Genomic DNA, 15,851 nt, shown 5'->3' with positions numbered 1-15,851 from the left:
AAAGTCTTGCCACTCCCGTGTCTTCATATGTGCTGTGTGTTCTTAAATATTTGAGGAAAATAGACAAGTGGGCAACAGAAGACAACGTGGCAGGCCTAAAAAACCATCCACAGCAGATAAAAAGGGTCTGAAAGTCACAGAAATAGGAAAGAAACCCAGCAAATAGAAAAAGAAATCAAGAAAAGTACCCTCAGATTTTGATCCACCGTGCAATGACATCTGGAAAGAGTCTGATTGGCAACGGCTTCATTTTTCAGCACAACTACTCCAAAGACACTGGCAGTGCAGTTAAAGCATAGCTGGATAGAAAAACACACTGAACGGTCTCATACATGGATTGGCCTCCTGTTGTTTACAGTTCTCGTTAGACTCCTATATAGACCTATATGCACGCATGTACGTTTCAATAAATTGCTGCACCTATTTCTTATTTTCCTAGAAAAATATAAAGATATGACTCTTGCACATTACTGTATATTATAAAATTCTAGAGTTCGCCATAAACAAAACAGAAAAGTAATGCATTTCCAAGCAGATAATTACCAGCTGATATCCTCCTCATTCCTTTATTTGTGTTCCTCCTTACCAGCTGAACTCTATTTCTCTGGAAGTAGTCACGATGGCACATTGATGCAATTTCTGCATTATGATTTCTAAGTGCTCTGTATCCATTACTATACATGTCTCCGTTTTCTTGGAAAAGTGCTTTGGTCTCAGTGCTCTTCGTATTTTTGCTTGTCTTAAACCTTCAGCACCTCAGATTGAAAACCTGTCAATGGTGTGAAAAAGTATTTATTCCCTTCCTGATTTCCGAGCGTTCAGCATATTTGTCACGCTTACGTGCGTCAAATTGTCCAACAAGTTTTAATATTAGTCAAAGATAACCTGACTAAATACAAAATTCATTCTTTAAATTATGATTTCATTGATTAATAAAGAAAACTTATCCAGATCTACTTCGTTTTGTGTTAAGTCATGAATTAACTGTGATTAACCACCTTTCTTGGAAAAAAGTTTCTCTGGACACACTGGCACTGGATTACTGGCAGACCTGTTAAATCAAGAAATAAAAGCCATTTTCCACCTACGGAGAAAACTTGGAGCAGTGGTGAACCTTCCCAGGAGTGGCAGGCTGACCAAAATTACTCCAGGAACACGTCGACGACTCCCCCAAGAGCTCACAAAAGAGCCCAGAACAACATTAAAGAAGTGCACTGTAAAATACAGTGGTGGTAGTTTGATGTTCTGGGGCTGTTTTGCTGCCTTGGGACATGGAAGACTTGCTGTGGTAAATGGAACCATGAATTCTGCCGTCTACCAAAACATTCCGAAGGAGATGTTCGCCCATCGCTTCGTGATCTCAAGCTGAGGCGCACTTGGGTTCTGTAGCAGGTCAATGATCCAAAACACACCTGCAAGTCCACCTCTGAATGGCTTAAGAAAGTGTGGCCTAGTCAAAGTCCTGACCTAAATCTGATTGAGATGCTGTGGCATGACCTTAAAAATGCTGTAAATGCTCGAAAACCCTCTGATGTGGCTGAATTACAACAATTCTGCAAAGATGAGTGGGCCAAGATTCCTCCACAATGCCGTAACAGACTCATTGCCAGTTATCGCAAATGTTGTTGCTGTTAAGGGTAGACCCTCAGTGATTCAGTTTAGGGAGGCAATACCCTTTCTCATGTAGGTTTGGGGTTTTTTCCACTTATTAATAAAACACACCTTCATTTAGAAACAGCAGTTTTTGTTTACATGTGTTATCTATCTGATCTGAAACATTTAAGTGTGACAAACATTCAAAAAATCGGAAATCAGCACTCTAAATGACCTTCTCTGTATTGGGTTTATCTTTTGTCGTTGCAGGCAAAGGCTTCCTGCCAAAAATGTGTACTACTACCGCTGCCCTGACCACCGACGCAACTATGTCATGTCTTTTGCTTTTTGCTTCGACCGAGAGGACGACGTGTATCAGTTTGCCTACTGCTACCCCTACACCTACTCGAGACTGCAGCATTACCTGGCCAGCTTGGAGCGCAGGAACCTGCCTTACCTGCAGAGGGAACAACTGGGACTCAGTGTGGTAAGAGTTGGGAGCTGGAAAGTGCCGTGAGCAGCTGGAGGACAAAGTGTGTGAGGGGTGCTTGTGGTTATGGCTTGAGCAGAGAAGTCGAGTAGTGGTGAAAATTAGAGATGGAAGGGTTATAAGGCATATTTTTTATGTGTGTTCAGATTAAGGAGGTCCAGATTGGTAACTCGGGTGTGCCTGCCGGTCATAACTTCAGCCTCTTGTGTTATTATTAGGATTGTTGCACTCTGAGATGACAGACTGTAAGCCTCTGGGTGTGTGTGTGTGTGTAAATGGCTGTGTGTGTAATCAGCAGAGCTCTCACCTCAGCAGTAGCAGCTAGTGTATCATACATGCTGCCTCAAGTCTTGTCTGCTCTTATCAAATAATTGTAGGAGAAAAACTCATTAGAAATGCTTGAGAGATTACGACTTTTTTCTTCTGTCCTCCAACATTTGTCAGGGAAAGCTTGCTGCAAGGGGTTACTATGAAAGTACAGGTATTTATAAGGAGCACCTGACCATGAAATGCAGAAAGGACTGAAAATTAGAAACCATGGCATGAAACAGCTGATAGTATGGTTAAAAAAAAAAAGCAGGAGTAATATCTCTATAAACTAAAGATCTCTTGACCTACAATGATAATAACAGTGTAAAACTGGATGTTTCATATTCTCATTATGGTAACACTTGTGGTAAGATCCTTCTGTGTTATTGCAGCGTTGACTCGGTGAGGTTATTTGGTGTAAAAGCTTACACTGATGTCAAAGAGAAACTCGCTGCTTTGATGTACGACTGTCAGCAATAGTGGGAAATAGTGAGACACTTTTTGGGCCGTCGTTTCAGGATATGATTAATGATTGAGTCGTGATGATTCTAAAATAGATGACATAAATCTAGTGGGTTTCTTTTAACAGACTGGCACGGTTTAATCAAGCATTTATAACTGCATATGGCTGACTAGCATCAACGTCAACGTTTAGCTAATTAGCCTGTCATTACATAATGCAAGTTAGCAAAGCAGCTGTTCTACTTATCCTATATTTATACTAGTGTTGTTTACACAACACAAAACTTTTTCTAAATAAAACACAATTAAATAGACGCACAGTTAACATTGTGTTAACACGGAGTCCCTGCAGTTCGCTGCTGTGATCTTTGCATTTCTTTCCCATGTCACATAACCCTCCTCGTATGTCTGTGTTTTCTTGCATTGTTACGTAGATGCTTCACTCTGCGTAGTCAGTATCTCTTTGGTCGGTTTGCAGCGGCTCTGGGTCAGGTTATCACAAGGCGGTACGCTCGAATCATCACACAACACCTTGTGATTGCAGCTCTAAATGAAGACCCATGTTTATAGCCCATTGCTGTCATGTCTAAATATAAGGACGTTTTTCATTGTTTGGAAAAAATATATTATCCCCCAAACTGGAGTCTTTCCACTATTAACAAGTACTTTAGGTGCCTAAAGTGATCCAAACATCAAGTGACATGGAAGGTAAACATGTAGTCATGTAAATAAGAACATTTTTCTATGCAGTACTTTGAAAAACTTACTGTTTCCGTATGAATTTAGAGGGTAAGTAGCAGCCCGGAGAAAACCTTTTCTCTCTAAAAGAAACACCACAAATTTTGGACAGGCAAGTAAACAAAAGTGGAAATACCTGGCTGTGTTGGATGAAAACCAAACACAAAACACCTCACACCACACGGTGGTGGATGGGTTGTTGTGCTGCCACAGAATCCGGAGACCTTGGAGTCACTGATTCAACCATGAAATCTTCTTCTAATGTGAGGCCACTGTTAGGGCCGAGAGGGCCAGGCTGTGGGTGTGGACTCAAATGCAGACACAGGGAGGCAAAACGGGCGTGAACACAGTGCTTTATTTACAGTGCCTAGTTAAATTACAAAGCCGTAAACTATGACTGTGGAAGCTATGAACTGAGAACTATGAGGCCAAACTATGAACATGAAACTCTGACTGAGTGCTATGACTAGGTGCAAGATTTCATAGACAGATCCTGGGAATGGAAAAAGGGGCAGCGGCTTGCAGTGATGGTAAATTTGATTCTTTTTACTGAATCGAGTTTTAATGAGTCATTCACCAAAGTGAATTGGGTTTTTTGAGTCATTTGATTCACTGAGTCAGTCGACCAGAGAGTGCAAAAAATGTACATTTTCACTCAAATTTAATTTGTTTCTCTTTTCATATAAATCCTACTGCTAAGATGAATGATTCTAAAAGAAAACAACTATTTTATAGAGCAAAAAAGAGCAAAAACATTTCTAAAATTAAGCAATTTCCTATCAAAATTGCTTAATAAACATTTATTTTATTTTATTTTAATATATTTTTATATTTTTATTTTATTAGTATTTTCCTTAAATGTGTTAAATATATATTTTCTCATCTAACTGTCCACTGAGCTGTGAGCCAGGGGGCGGTAATGCGCCTTAACATTGGTTGCCAACCAAGAAGAAGAAGAAGCTGTGAGCCATGAGGGAGGGGATGAGTGAGTGAGTGAGTGATTCGTTCGTTCTATGATTCAGCACAGGAAGGGAGGGGGTGAGTAGCTCAAATGTGCTGTTAGCATGTTAGCAGAGCGATGCTACTGTGAACCGAGGAGCTATTTTCTTGATGTGAGTGTCACTACCCGATCCGTACCGGAAACCCGATCGGTACCCCGCATGCGCGAAAGGTGTCTACTTCCGGTCGTTGCGTTTTACGATAGTTATGGGTCAGAGTATCTGTTAAGATGTTAAGAATAATAAGTATATCTTAAAATGTTTGCAATAATGAAGCATTTCAGTACAATGTAGACAAAAACAAAAAATAAAAAGATAATTACGGATCGGGACTCCCCGATCCTTACTACGCATGTGCAAAGTCGGGTCTACCCGATCCGTACTGCGCATGTGCAGATGTTTTCTTCTTCTTCTGTTCGTTTAATGGCAGTTTACTCCCCAGTGTAAGATGATACTGCCACCTGCCGACCGAGCGAATGAACTCTATTGTAAACTGAATTGGCGTCATTACAAACGTGTGTTAAATTTGATTTAGTGATAATCGAGTGTGTTTATGCTTGTCTGTGTGGAGAGGGTTGATTGGAATAGTGATGATGATGTCCGCTTACACTGTCAATTGTCAGTAAACACTTAATCTGGCTGATGAATCTACACGTGAGATATTACAAAGTCTGTATTATTAACTCTGTAATTAGGCGCCATCTTCTTATTTTACGGCGCTGTTATTCAATCGGGGGACGCTCTCTGTTGAGGAGAAAAGCATGAATTTGTTTGTAAACGGATTATCCATTGTTTAAATGTCCCGGTAGTCGAAAAGGAGGCAGAGCTGCTGAGAAATGCTAGGAGCTAACTGGACGCTAACCGTATCATTCAAATATATTGAATGTCGCAATGTTGGCAAAGAAAGGAAGTGACGTAAGATTTGCGCATGCGGGGTACCGATCGGGTTTCCGGTACGGATTGGGTAGCGACAGTGAGCTTCTACTCAGGGTTTTTTCTTCCAGTTCAGAGCAGGAATGTTTTTGTTACGATACTGGATGTTGTGTTTTTCTCCACAATTTTAATTATAAGCTAGATACATTGCTGCAAACAGCAACAGGGATGAGTCAGTGACTCAGTTGGGCTTGTGAATCATGATTCATGAGTCAGTAAAGTGATTCTCGAGTATTGAACGATTCGTTCATGATTCGCGCATCACTAGCGGCTTGGGTGGAGGTACACAGTCACTATAATGAGAAGAGACAGGCAGTCAGTGGCAGTCTAGTGAATCACAGCTGAAGGATTAGACTGTGGTTGTTAGGGCGTAGGTGTAGATACTGTAGGTTCAGTGAATGCTTAAATTGCACTGATTAGAATATACTGGACATTCAAAGCTAAGGTTCAGCGCACTGTGTTAGAGGCTGGGATTTGATGAATTCATCATATATACAACCTTTGATCATCATTCATGTCCAGTTGAGAATGAATCTGTGCACTCACATATTAAATGAACTGAAATCAGTAGTGCGATCACCAGTCTTGATATAAGGAATGAGAGAACTGACAGCTGTTATTTTAATCAGCCTGTCTCCGTTGTTTTAACTCTAAGTATCACAAAGTAATGTGGTAACATCTGGACTGACGAGTTTACTGTCAGCATTTTAATCGCTAGTTTAAAGGCTGTAGGCTGCAGCCGTTGCTCTAACACTGTATAAATGTAACAGGGCTCAGTGCTGGTTCTAACAGTCTGAGCTGCTTCCAGCTTTATTTGTGAAGAGCACAGCAGCTTCCAACAGATGTAGCTAGCTCGTACAGCTGCGACGTAAAATTTTCACAAGTTAAGATGACCTTAAAATAACGGGGCTACGTGCCGTGACGCTAGCGTTAGCCACGTTAGCACGTTACCTTCACAGGTGGTCAGACTGCGAAAACAGGCACTCAGTCAGAGGTTGCGCTGCAGGGTCCCTTCATTCTTCACATATCCATGTCGAGCCGAGTGTAAATCCCGAGGCTGAACGACCTTTGTACAAGCACACACGCTTCTTAGCAGGGCGAAGCTACGAGCTAGCAAAATCCAGGGTGACAGCCTGTGTCTGTCCAACCAATCAGAAAGCTCCTTACATCCCACGGTGTGGCTAATTTGAATATCAGCAGGATTTTTAAAATGAAGTTGTTAATCCAACAGCTAATCCAAAAGTTGATCCCTGAGCAAACAGGAAAGGGAAATGGATTTTGAAATGAGGAGTGGAATCGCCATTTTAAAAAGCATTTTAAAAATCAATTTATTACACTGGAATTTAAAAATGAATTTACAAATGCAGAATTTATTCTACAATTCATTATTTAAGCACAGAATTCTTTATTTCTATGCGCGTGGCTCTTGTGGTCTTCCATATATACTATCCTTGTGTTGTGTGTAACACTGTGTAAGTTATACAATTCAGCCTTTGCGCTTCACTGTTTTCGCTTCATTTTTAAGCGACTTGTTCTGTGAGAAAAACTGCAGGGAACAGAAAGAGGGCAAGCTTGGTAGATTTAGCTCACAGGATCAGTATTAGTATTCATAGTCATTGAGACGTTTTATGACCATATTTTTCTCTTTATGTTCTCCGGTCCTGGGTGGCAGACAGCCTAGCCCCGCCCTCTCATACCCCTTTTTCTCCTGCCGTTACCTGCCCTTGTCTCTCACAGACACATATGCTACTCCACACATACAGGTCAGGGAGAAAGGGATGGGAAGGGATGAGGAGAGCTTTCTGGCTGCATCAAAGTTTAAAGACGGATTGCTGTAATTTCCAAGGCAGAGTCTATGGAAACGACAGGGACACCACAATAGCTTTAACCTTCTAATGGGTACAGTTATCTCATAAGGATGGAAATAAGAGCCAGGGCCATTTGCACTGGCATTCTTCTATCTTGCTGACTAATTTGTTTTATGTAATGTATTCCTCTGAATAAAATCTCTGCCATCCAGCCGGCACTGGGAGCGTCAGATACTGTACCAAAAAAGCAGAAAAATTGTAGTTGTCTTCTTTCTTTTTCTTTTTTTACCTCCAGCTCTTTTCATTATTAAGTGTTTACTGATTTATAAGACAGGTTGTTCTTCTTCTTTCTTTTTTTTTAACCTAAATCAGGTTTCACTAAAGCAGAGTGATTTGAATTTAATGTGTAAATTACATTGAACCAGACAGAATGTATTCCAGTTGAGGTGCACTGGAAAAGACAATTTAATTAAGAGAGAAAGCGAGAGATTGAAAAAGAGGGACAGAGACTGAAAGAGAGATGTGGGATGAATGAAAAGGGCAAGCCTGGAGGATGTGAATATAACTTTGAGATACTCAGTTCTGAATTATTTTCACTTTCACCCAGTTTTTCTCCTGCTAATTAAGACCTTACAGTAATACTGGGATTCACCTAACTTTCCTTACTGCATATAATAGTGAATGGAAACTCCCTGCACCTCCCGCGAGAGATTTCTTTACTGCACGTCACCTGACATGATGAAAACAATCCTATCATCTTGTTTCTTTTTATCATCATTAAAAGCAAAAGAGAACGCGAACAGTTATTATCTTAACATTAGAGTCTGGAAAATCCCTTAAAGTCTCCCTAATCGACTTTAAACTGTAGATATTTACTACATTTATTTAGTTACATTGTAATAAAATATAATACAGCTTTGTTTTGGTTTTTTTGCAAGCATGTTTGTCAGAATCTTGTTTGTGCTCCCTTCCTACTTTAGCTTACATATTAGCAAAGCTGTTCAATCTTGTTTTTTTTCCATCTAAGAAATACTGATAAATGTGTTCATTTCTCAGCTTCTGAGACACCAAATCATCATATATGCTTTCATTTCCTCACGCATAGATTAAAGTATTGTATCACCTCACCAGCTGGAAGCTATCAGAAAATAACACTGACTTCAAACTGTACTAAAAAAAACCCTGAGCAACAAATACGCAACACGTTCAAGCTTTTATTTTGGCTACTTTATTATAGATTTAACATGATTTCTGTCTTCTGACTGAAGAGATGTCCCTTCTCACATGTTGCTCACAGCAGTAGAAATCTGTTTGATGTCCACCGATGCATTGCATCATGGATATTTTGTCCTCACCTCTTGAAACAGCTGCAAGCACCGCAAAGAAAAAACTTTTGCAAATCTCTGATTAGAGACCCTGTGTGTAAATAACAAAGGATGTCTCTGTTATCTCCAGTCACACAGTAGTAGGAAGCTGGCTGGTTACAGACCATTTAATGTTCAGCCATATTGGACATTTATGTTCTCACATGATCCCCACAAAGCCCGAGTTTTGGGGCTGCAGTGCTTGTAAAAATGGCTCTCTAAAGGCCAGAACTTGGTTAGCTTAGCTTTGCTTAAAAACTGACAACGGGAGGACATAAAATCCTTTACAAGCAAATGAAAGCTCACAATTGGATCTTTGCTAAATTTGTTTAACGCCAAAGTGTAAAAGCAACAATCTTATGGTTCGTAATTGTTTATTGAGACCAAGCAAACAATTGAGACTCCAGAAAATTACTGCTAGACGAGAAATAGAAATAGTGTTATTTAAATCCATGTAAATCCATGTAAAGCAGCTAGGCTAAGCAAAGGCTTTATACAACATACTGTATTAACAACACAGCACACCTTGATGTGATTTGGCGCTACGTAAATCAAACTGAATTGAATATTTAATGTACAGATATCAGATTGGTCTCAATCTTTTCATCTCTCAGCAGGAAAGTCTATCACTATGTTTCCAAAATATCAAACTGCTATTTCCAAGCATACATAATTCTTTTAGGTTTTTTAATATTAGTTATATATATATACATTGGTGTAAAGTTATCTGGAAGGGAAATTTGTCCACAAGCAAGCTTGAAGACAGGATTGTCAAGAAAAGTCAGGCTAAGAAGCCTCATAAGGATTGGTCTGAGCCTGGCGTAGGTCCACTGCGCACAGACGTCTTCAGGAAAGGGAATCATTTTGAATTTCAAGACATTCCTGAACAGGAGACAATGTCAGAGGTATCTTACCTGGACTAAGGAGAAAAAGCACCGGGCTGATGCTCAGCCTTCTAGTTAAAAGTAAAATTTGCATTTCATTCGAAAGTCCTAGAGTCTGGAAGAGTGGAGAGGCACAGAATCCAACGTGTTTGAAGTCCAGTGTGACGTTTCCACAGCCTGTGATGATTCAGAGTGCCATGTCATTTGCTGCTGTTGGCAGCGGCTCATCCTCTCTATTTTATTAATTCCAAATCCAAAGCTTTATGGAGATGCTCAATTCTTTTTCCAGCAGGACTTAGTGCCTGCCCACAATGCCAAAACTTGGACCAAATAGTTTGCTGACTATGTTCTTTCCGCCAATTCGCCTGACCTGAACCACCGGTCGAGAGAGAGCCGAGAGACAACCGACCCAATAATAGAGGCAAGCTAACGAATGCTATCAAAACGTCTTACCTGTATGACAGTGCACTGCATTCACTCAGTAATTTATCGCAAACGTCCCCGACAAATTCAGTACGCAAATTAACAACGTTTCTGTATTGTAAGTCATTTTGAGTCCCCAAAGCATCCAAACTAAAGCCACAAGTGCAATATTCCACATCATGTATAATTAACTTTTTGATGAGATTCTAATTGTTTGAGAGCGGTATATATGAAGCATGTAGGTCTGTGTGTATAAACTGATTCATTGATTATTTGCTCAAAGTGAATTTCCCAGCATTCATTCAACACTCGTGCCCTTTAAAGCCTCTACACAGACCTCCATAAAAACACACACACACAAAGACAAATACCAGAAGAATTTCTTTTACTCCCCAGAGGAGAGGGTTTTGGATTCTTCCCATTCCTTCTCTATCGGGCTCACGGCCCTGCATCTGCTCCTCTGGTTCTTGTCTGTCTGAGCTTTTCCTTTTGTCGACCGTCCTGACAGCATGTGAGTAAAACTCTCTCTCTCTTTCTCCCCCTGGGGCATCTATGTCCACGGAGACACAGAGGAAGAGACAACATGCTATTGACCTTCTGCTAAAAAGCCTCTTTGAAAAGATGCCTACCATCTCCTCATTTTTTTTACAGTCTTCAGGTGTCCCCCGGCCATGCTGAATTGATGGCACCTTATTTGCCCACCTTGGGTGTTTTTCTTCTTATCTCATCAGTAAGCGGTGTCTGCCCAGGAGTTGCAGCGGCAGCGTTTTCAGGTTTTTCTTGTATTGGGAGGGCAGAGCTATGACACTGTTAGTCACCTCTGACACAGCACAGCCTCCGCCTGTAGACCAGATGGGAAGAAAGTGTAAAAGAGCAACCTCGGGGTGGGAGGGGGAGAAGAGGCCGCTGACCAACATAAAGCCTTACCAGGCCCCGTCCTTACTCACTGTTACACTGTGATTCAGCTCACATACCCACATCAAGTGAAACTATTGATCTGAGAATCACAGTCCAGAGATGTCACATCCACTCAGTTCCATTCTTCTTTTTTAAATCTCACAAATCAAAGCGAGATTATGATTGATCACCTGTGCTGTGTTGATGAAAAGCTGTGGTCACTGTCAGCTGCAGTGACTTAACATTACTTAGACTGTTGTGATTGAATTTTAGACCTAATCCTGTCTGCTATCAGTGTTCAGGTACCATGTCTGGGTGTCTGCTCAGTGGGAGTGGAGTCTCACAGAGCTTTTTTCTTCTTTTTTTTTTCCATCCTCCTGCATCTGGAGCATGAGGAGTGGAGTGGGCAGTGCAGCTATATCTGCCTGGCTGCCTCCCTCTCTCTCTCCTTATCTCTGTGTTTGTACACCGTGTGCCAAGATCCAATCAATAGCCACTCCAGCCGTGGAGAGAAGAGAAGGTCAGCAGCCACACCGGAGGAGCCGGGTTAGGCAAACTGATGGAAACACAGGAAGCAAACCCCGGGCTCGGCATCATAGACTGCCGCTGTGCTGATAAGCGCTCTTATTACATGGACGTTTCATAATTACGTTGTGTATTTCACAAGTGATCTCGACTTCCTGTTTTAAACCTGCAGAATCTGTATTAGAAAACAATAATAAAGATATATTATGAGTAATAACTGAGCCATCAGACACAGCAGGAGCTGCACTTGTGTCTTCACTACTGAACACAGTGATTGGCGTTCATATTTTTCCAGCGAGGCTTTTTCCACACATCATACATTGTCATCAACTAATAGAACAGCACCATTGTGACAGAGTGCCAGTTTTAATTACAGTAACTAATTCATGCCAACTTTCTGTGAAAGCAGGCTCTGATATCTGAGTTCTTGACACTAGAGCTATTCTGTGAATGGCTCTGTGATTGGGTTGTAATGAAGAGAGCCCTCAAACAAGTGACTGTGTCGTTCAAAGGCCAGCCCCTGAATAGCCAATCAGGACTTCATCAGCATGATGTGGTGAGGTGATGCAGTTTCAGTGGTTAAAGTCCAGACTGTCTTTGTTTGAAAGCCATCACGACACAAATAGATTTGACCACATATTAGTATGCGAGCGACACATTCTGCCGCATTCATCACGCTGTCGTTATTTTCCCCTTCTCGTTACAGTACCTACAAGTCAGACAGATGGGTCGAGAGGCAATCGGAAATATTAGCTATATTTCCCCCCCGAAAAATTCATTTGTGGTTAGCATATATTCAAAACAGACACGAGCACTTCACCAGCCAAGCAAGCTGGCGCCACTCGAGTAAGTAAACTGCTTTTCCCCAAGCTGAGAGGTAAACAGCACAAGATAACAGACTTTTTTTCCCTTTAGTGGCAGACTGTTCATGAATGCATTAGCTGTGGCCTTAACATCAAACAGGAGAAAAATGTATTTTAAAGAGGAAAATGCAAACGCAAAGGACGAGGCGTACACTTCTATCAGCGGGTGGAAATTTAATTTTCCCTATACTTTTTTCTTCCTCCACTAAGTTCTGATGCAGTCTCTCTTTTGTTTCTCTTTTTTCTTTCCCTGCCGTTAACTTTACAGGTCCTCGCGTTACCTCTTTGCCATCCCTTTTCCTTGTTTTTGCATTTGTCATAAATCGTTCTCCGTTGGCCTCGGGAGGCTTTCCGTTTTCTTCTGGCAGCAGCTATTAGATATCTGGATGAAAGAGCTAGACTCTTTATCGTCTAATAATATGTTAATCACTGCCTACGGTGGCCCCGGCATCACAACTGTAGGGAAATTCCTCAAAGATGGAAAGGTCGTCGTCGTATCGTTGTGGGTTTCTTGGCAACGGCTCTTGTTTTTATTCTGCTTTTCTATTTTGCTTCATTAGCGAGTGACCCTTAATATACGAGACGCTTCTGAATATCATGTAGGCTGGCGCGAGAATCTGAGAAAAAAGCTTAAGCCGTGGCTGTCCTTTAGCCTCGGATGCTTGTCTAAGGAGGCCGATCCAGAGGGAGCAGAAGATAAGCAGGTTTATGATCTATGTCCTTATGTTATAGTGCTGTATGGCCTCATATCTTCAACCAATGGTTCCCCCAGGATACTAGATGCTTTATTACGCATCTCCACCCTTGCATCTCTTCCATCTCTCTGGTGATCAAGAACGCAGTAATGAGGGAGAGGTGCCGAGGACCGCGGGGAGGGTGGGGGGAGCGCACGATGCGCGGCTGTTAATGTGTAGCCTGCTGTGAAAGCGAGGGCGTCTGTGTCTGCGCTGTGTTTAACTTTACAGTTTAACACAGTCCAGCAGTTGTGTGTGGGCAAAACAGGAGGGATAAATAGATTAAAGTGTCACAGGTGAACCTTTGCGAGCTGGATGTGTGATGTTCACGCAATGCTGACCCCTTGTTGATCCTTATTATAAAGCTGGCACAAAAGCACACAGATTTCGGGTTACCAGACAGAGATAATATTTATTTTGGAAATTGGAACTTATTCACACCGTAATGGCTTAGGCCTCCGTCTCTCTTTCTCTGTTCTCTCAGCCTCTTTCTCTAGCCTCCTTTGCTTTTGCATAAATAGGAATTAAGCTAATGAGAGGTTCTCTCAAAGGGGTGATGTCTACTGGTGTGCGGTGCACTGAAAAGGAGAATGCGGCTTGTGAAATGAAAGACGACACATTTTTAAAGCGATTCATTGTAGTAGTCTCTCTCCTTCTCCTTCTCTTTGTCTTTTCACGTCTCCCATTTCTTGGGCTTCACAGGCAAATCTATTCCCATCCTCTCAGCTGCGTTACAGCCATCTATCTGTCCTCCTCTGCCAATGGATATTTACTCCGTCGCTTTCTAGATGACTCTCAGGATGGAGCGTTGAGCAGCGAGCGCTCACTCTGTCTCATTTGGGTGTCAGGACTCGGTTCCCCAGAGGGGACACAAAGAGGAACAAAACAGATAGCATTCAAGACTTTTAATAAATCAGAATACACCTTTCTGACAGTGTAATTGCTTTCCATTGCCCAAATTCACCAGCAAGCAGGAAAAGGAAGGTAAAGAGGGGAGAAAACAAGAGGACAAAAAAAAGACAGGGAGAGGAGAGTAACGCCGAGCGGGCTGTACAGTAGATCATTTGTTCGGGGGAAAGAATGAAAATTAATGAAAAGAGAGTTGCTCGCCCTCCAAAGGCAGCCAAGCTTGAAATTCACTTTGAGGGAAACTTAATTTGTTGTAAATGGGCAAAAAACATATTACTGCACAGCGCGAGGGGCTGCACGGTGTGTCCGTCTGCTGCGTCTGTCTGTCGGCATGTGTTTGTGGCAGATGAGGAACGCTATGCTCTGAATAGCTCAGCTGAGAGGGGGGAAACACAGGAGCCTGTTAATAACTCCAGTAACAGCATTCTCTTTCTACATGACTGCTCTCCAGCACTCGCTTCTTGCACGTCTAAATACAACTCCAGGATGTGGAAGCGAACTTGTCAAAAGTTGCTCGCGAGGAATAAAGTTTGGCCCGCTCATATGTGTCCTTCTGTGTGCGCGCGTGCATGTAAGCATGTACGCAGATGCATGCGTGGTTTTGTGTTTGCTTTGCCTGCCAGGTATGAGTCACTAATTGAATCAGCTGATTCAATGGCCAAATTAATTACGTAGAGACGCCGTCTTAAAGCGACGGCGTACTGAAATCGTCGTTCTTTTCAGTGTAAGCAGAGTTTACTTGCTGAGATGTGGCACGAACAAGAAAATTCACTCTACAAAGGCTTTAAAACTGGAAGATATCCACTTGGTTTGGCTTACTCAGACTGCTGAAGCTTCATATTACCTTTTTGCTGAACTATGGAAAATTATCTTTGCATGAGCGCTGTGGATTATGTCTCCTGTCATTTACATTGAAATCGCTTCAGGAAGGGATTTTGTTGCAGCCAGAACGGACATCGTGAACAATTACAGCAACGAAAAAAATCATATTAATGTAAATATGTGAATGGAAAATGGGGAGCTTATTCTATGAAGAGCAATTTTTAGTATTGAATTACACTTACATCAAGCATAAAAAATGGATGTGGTATTGTGTAAGGGAATGCAGTCCAGCTAGGTCACGATTAACAGCGATGAATATCCTGGATATTGGATTGGAAACAGATATTTATATGCATGTAGTGGCACCTTCGTCCTGGGTTAATATCCGCCATTTGGCTGGAGCCTTTCTGTGTAAAGTTTGCATGGTCTGCTCTAGCCCTGGGACAGCCTGACGAGGGTCCCCCGTGACCCTAAACTGGATAAGCAGCAGAAAATAAATGGATAACAGACAATAGCCTCCAAGAAAATAGGAGCATCCGTGGTGAGGAAATTGGGTTGTGCATTATAAGTAGGGCTGGTTTACCTTTCACATCTAAGACCTTTTTGGATATGTGAGATTTTTGGCTTCATCTGCCTGTTAAAGTGAAGGTTTTCAGTCATTCAAAACAGCGACGGAAATACTACGGTGCAGGCTCGATATTTGCCACATGTCAGAATTTTCTCACTACAATGTGATGGATGAACATGAAAACTGTGCAACTTTAGCAACAAACTAGTTTTAAGTGGTATTTTTAGGCACTTTGTTACTAGCAGTCTGTCACAAAAATGCATAATTTGTTCCCATTTTTTGTTGACTCTACTAAAATGTCAAATATAACAGTTTGACATGCATGAAATATGATTTTGCATCAACAGGGGATTCCCAGAGTCGTTGACCAAAAAAAGCACGATGTGCAGTGTGTACTTAAAAATTTGACAATACTGGACAACTAGAGGAGAAAAGAAGAAATTGGAGTCTCTGTCAATGTGATTTTCTTAAAAAAATGAATAAATGGGAAAAAAAATCCAGCAAAGACCTGATGCAGGACACGAGAGCTGC

The 15,851-nt window shown here is 41.6% G+C and overlaps 1 protein-coding gene across 2 annotated transcripts in view; it reads left to right on the top strand.

Annotated features, from left to right (window-relative positions):
* agbl4 (AGBL carboxypeptidase 4) overlaps nucleotides 1-15,851 on the top strand; it is a 359,352-nt gene that overhangs the window by 197,423 nt on the left and 146,078 nt on the right. For both annotated transcript variants that reach the window (XM_087836562.1, XM_087836561.1), the window contains exon 5: nucleotides 1,864-2,080. In XM_087836562.1, the coding sequence (XP_087692688.1) occupies nucleotides 1,864-2,080 (217 nt within the window). The remainder of the gene's footprint in view (nucleotides 1-1,863; nucleotides 2,081-15,851) is intronic.

The sequence above is a fragment of the Neolamprologus brichardi genome, chromosome 23 (genome assembly GCF_056152115.1).
Source record: "Neolamprologus brichardi isolate AB-2024 chromosome 23, ASM5615211v1, whole genome shotgun sequence".
NCBI lineage: Eukaryota > Metazoa > Chordata > Actinopteri > Cichliformes > Cichlidae > Neolamprologus > Neolamprologus brichardi.
The sequence above is the reverse complement of the archived record's forward strand: the minus strand, read 5'-3'. Positions and strand labels throughout refer to the sequence as shown.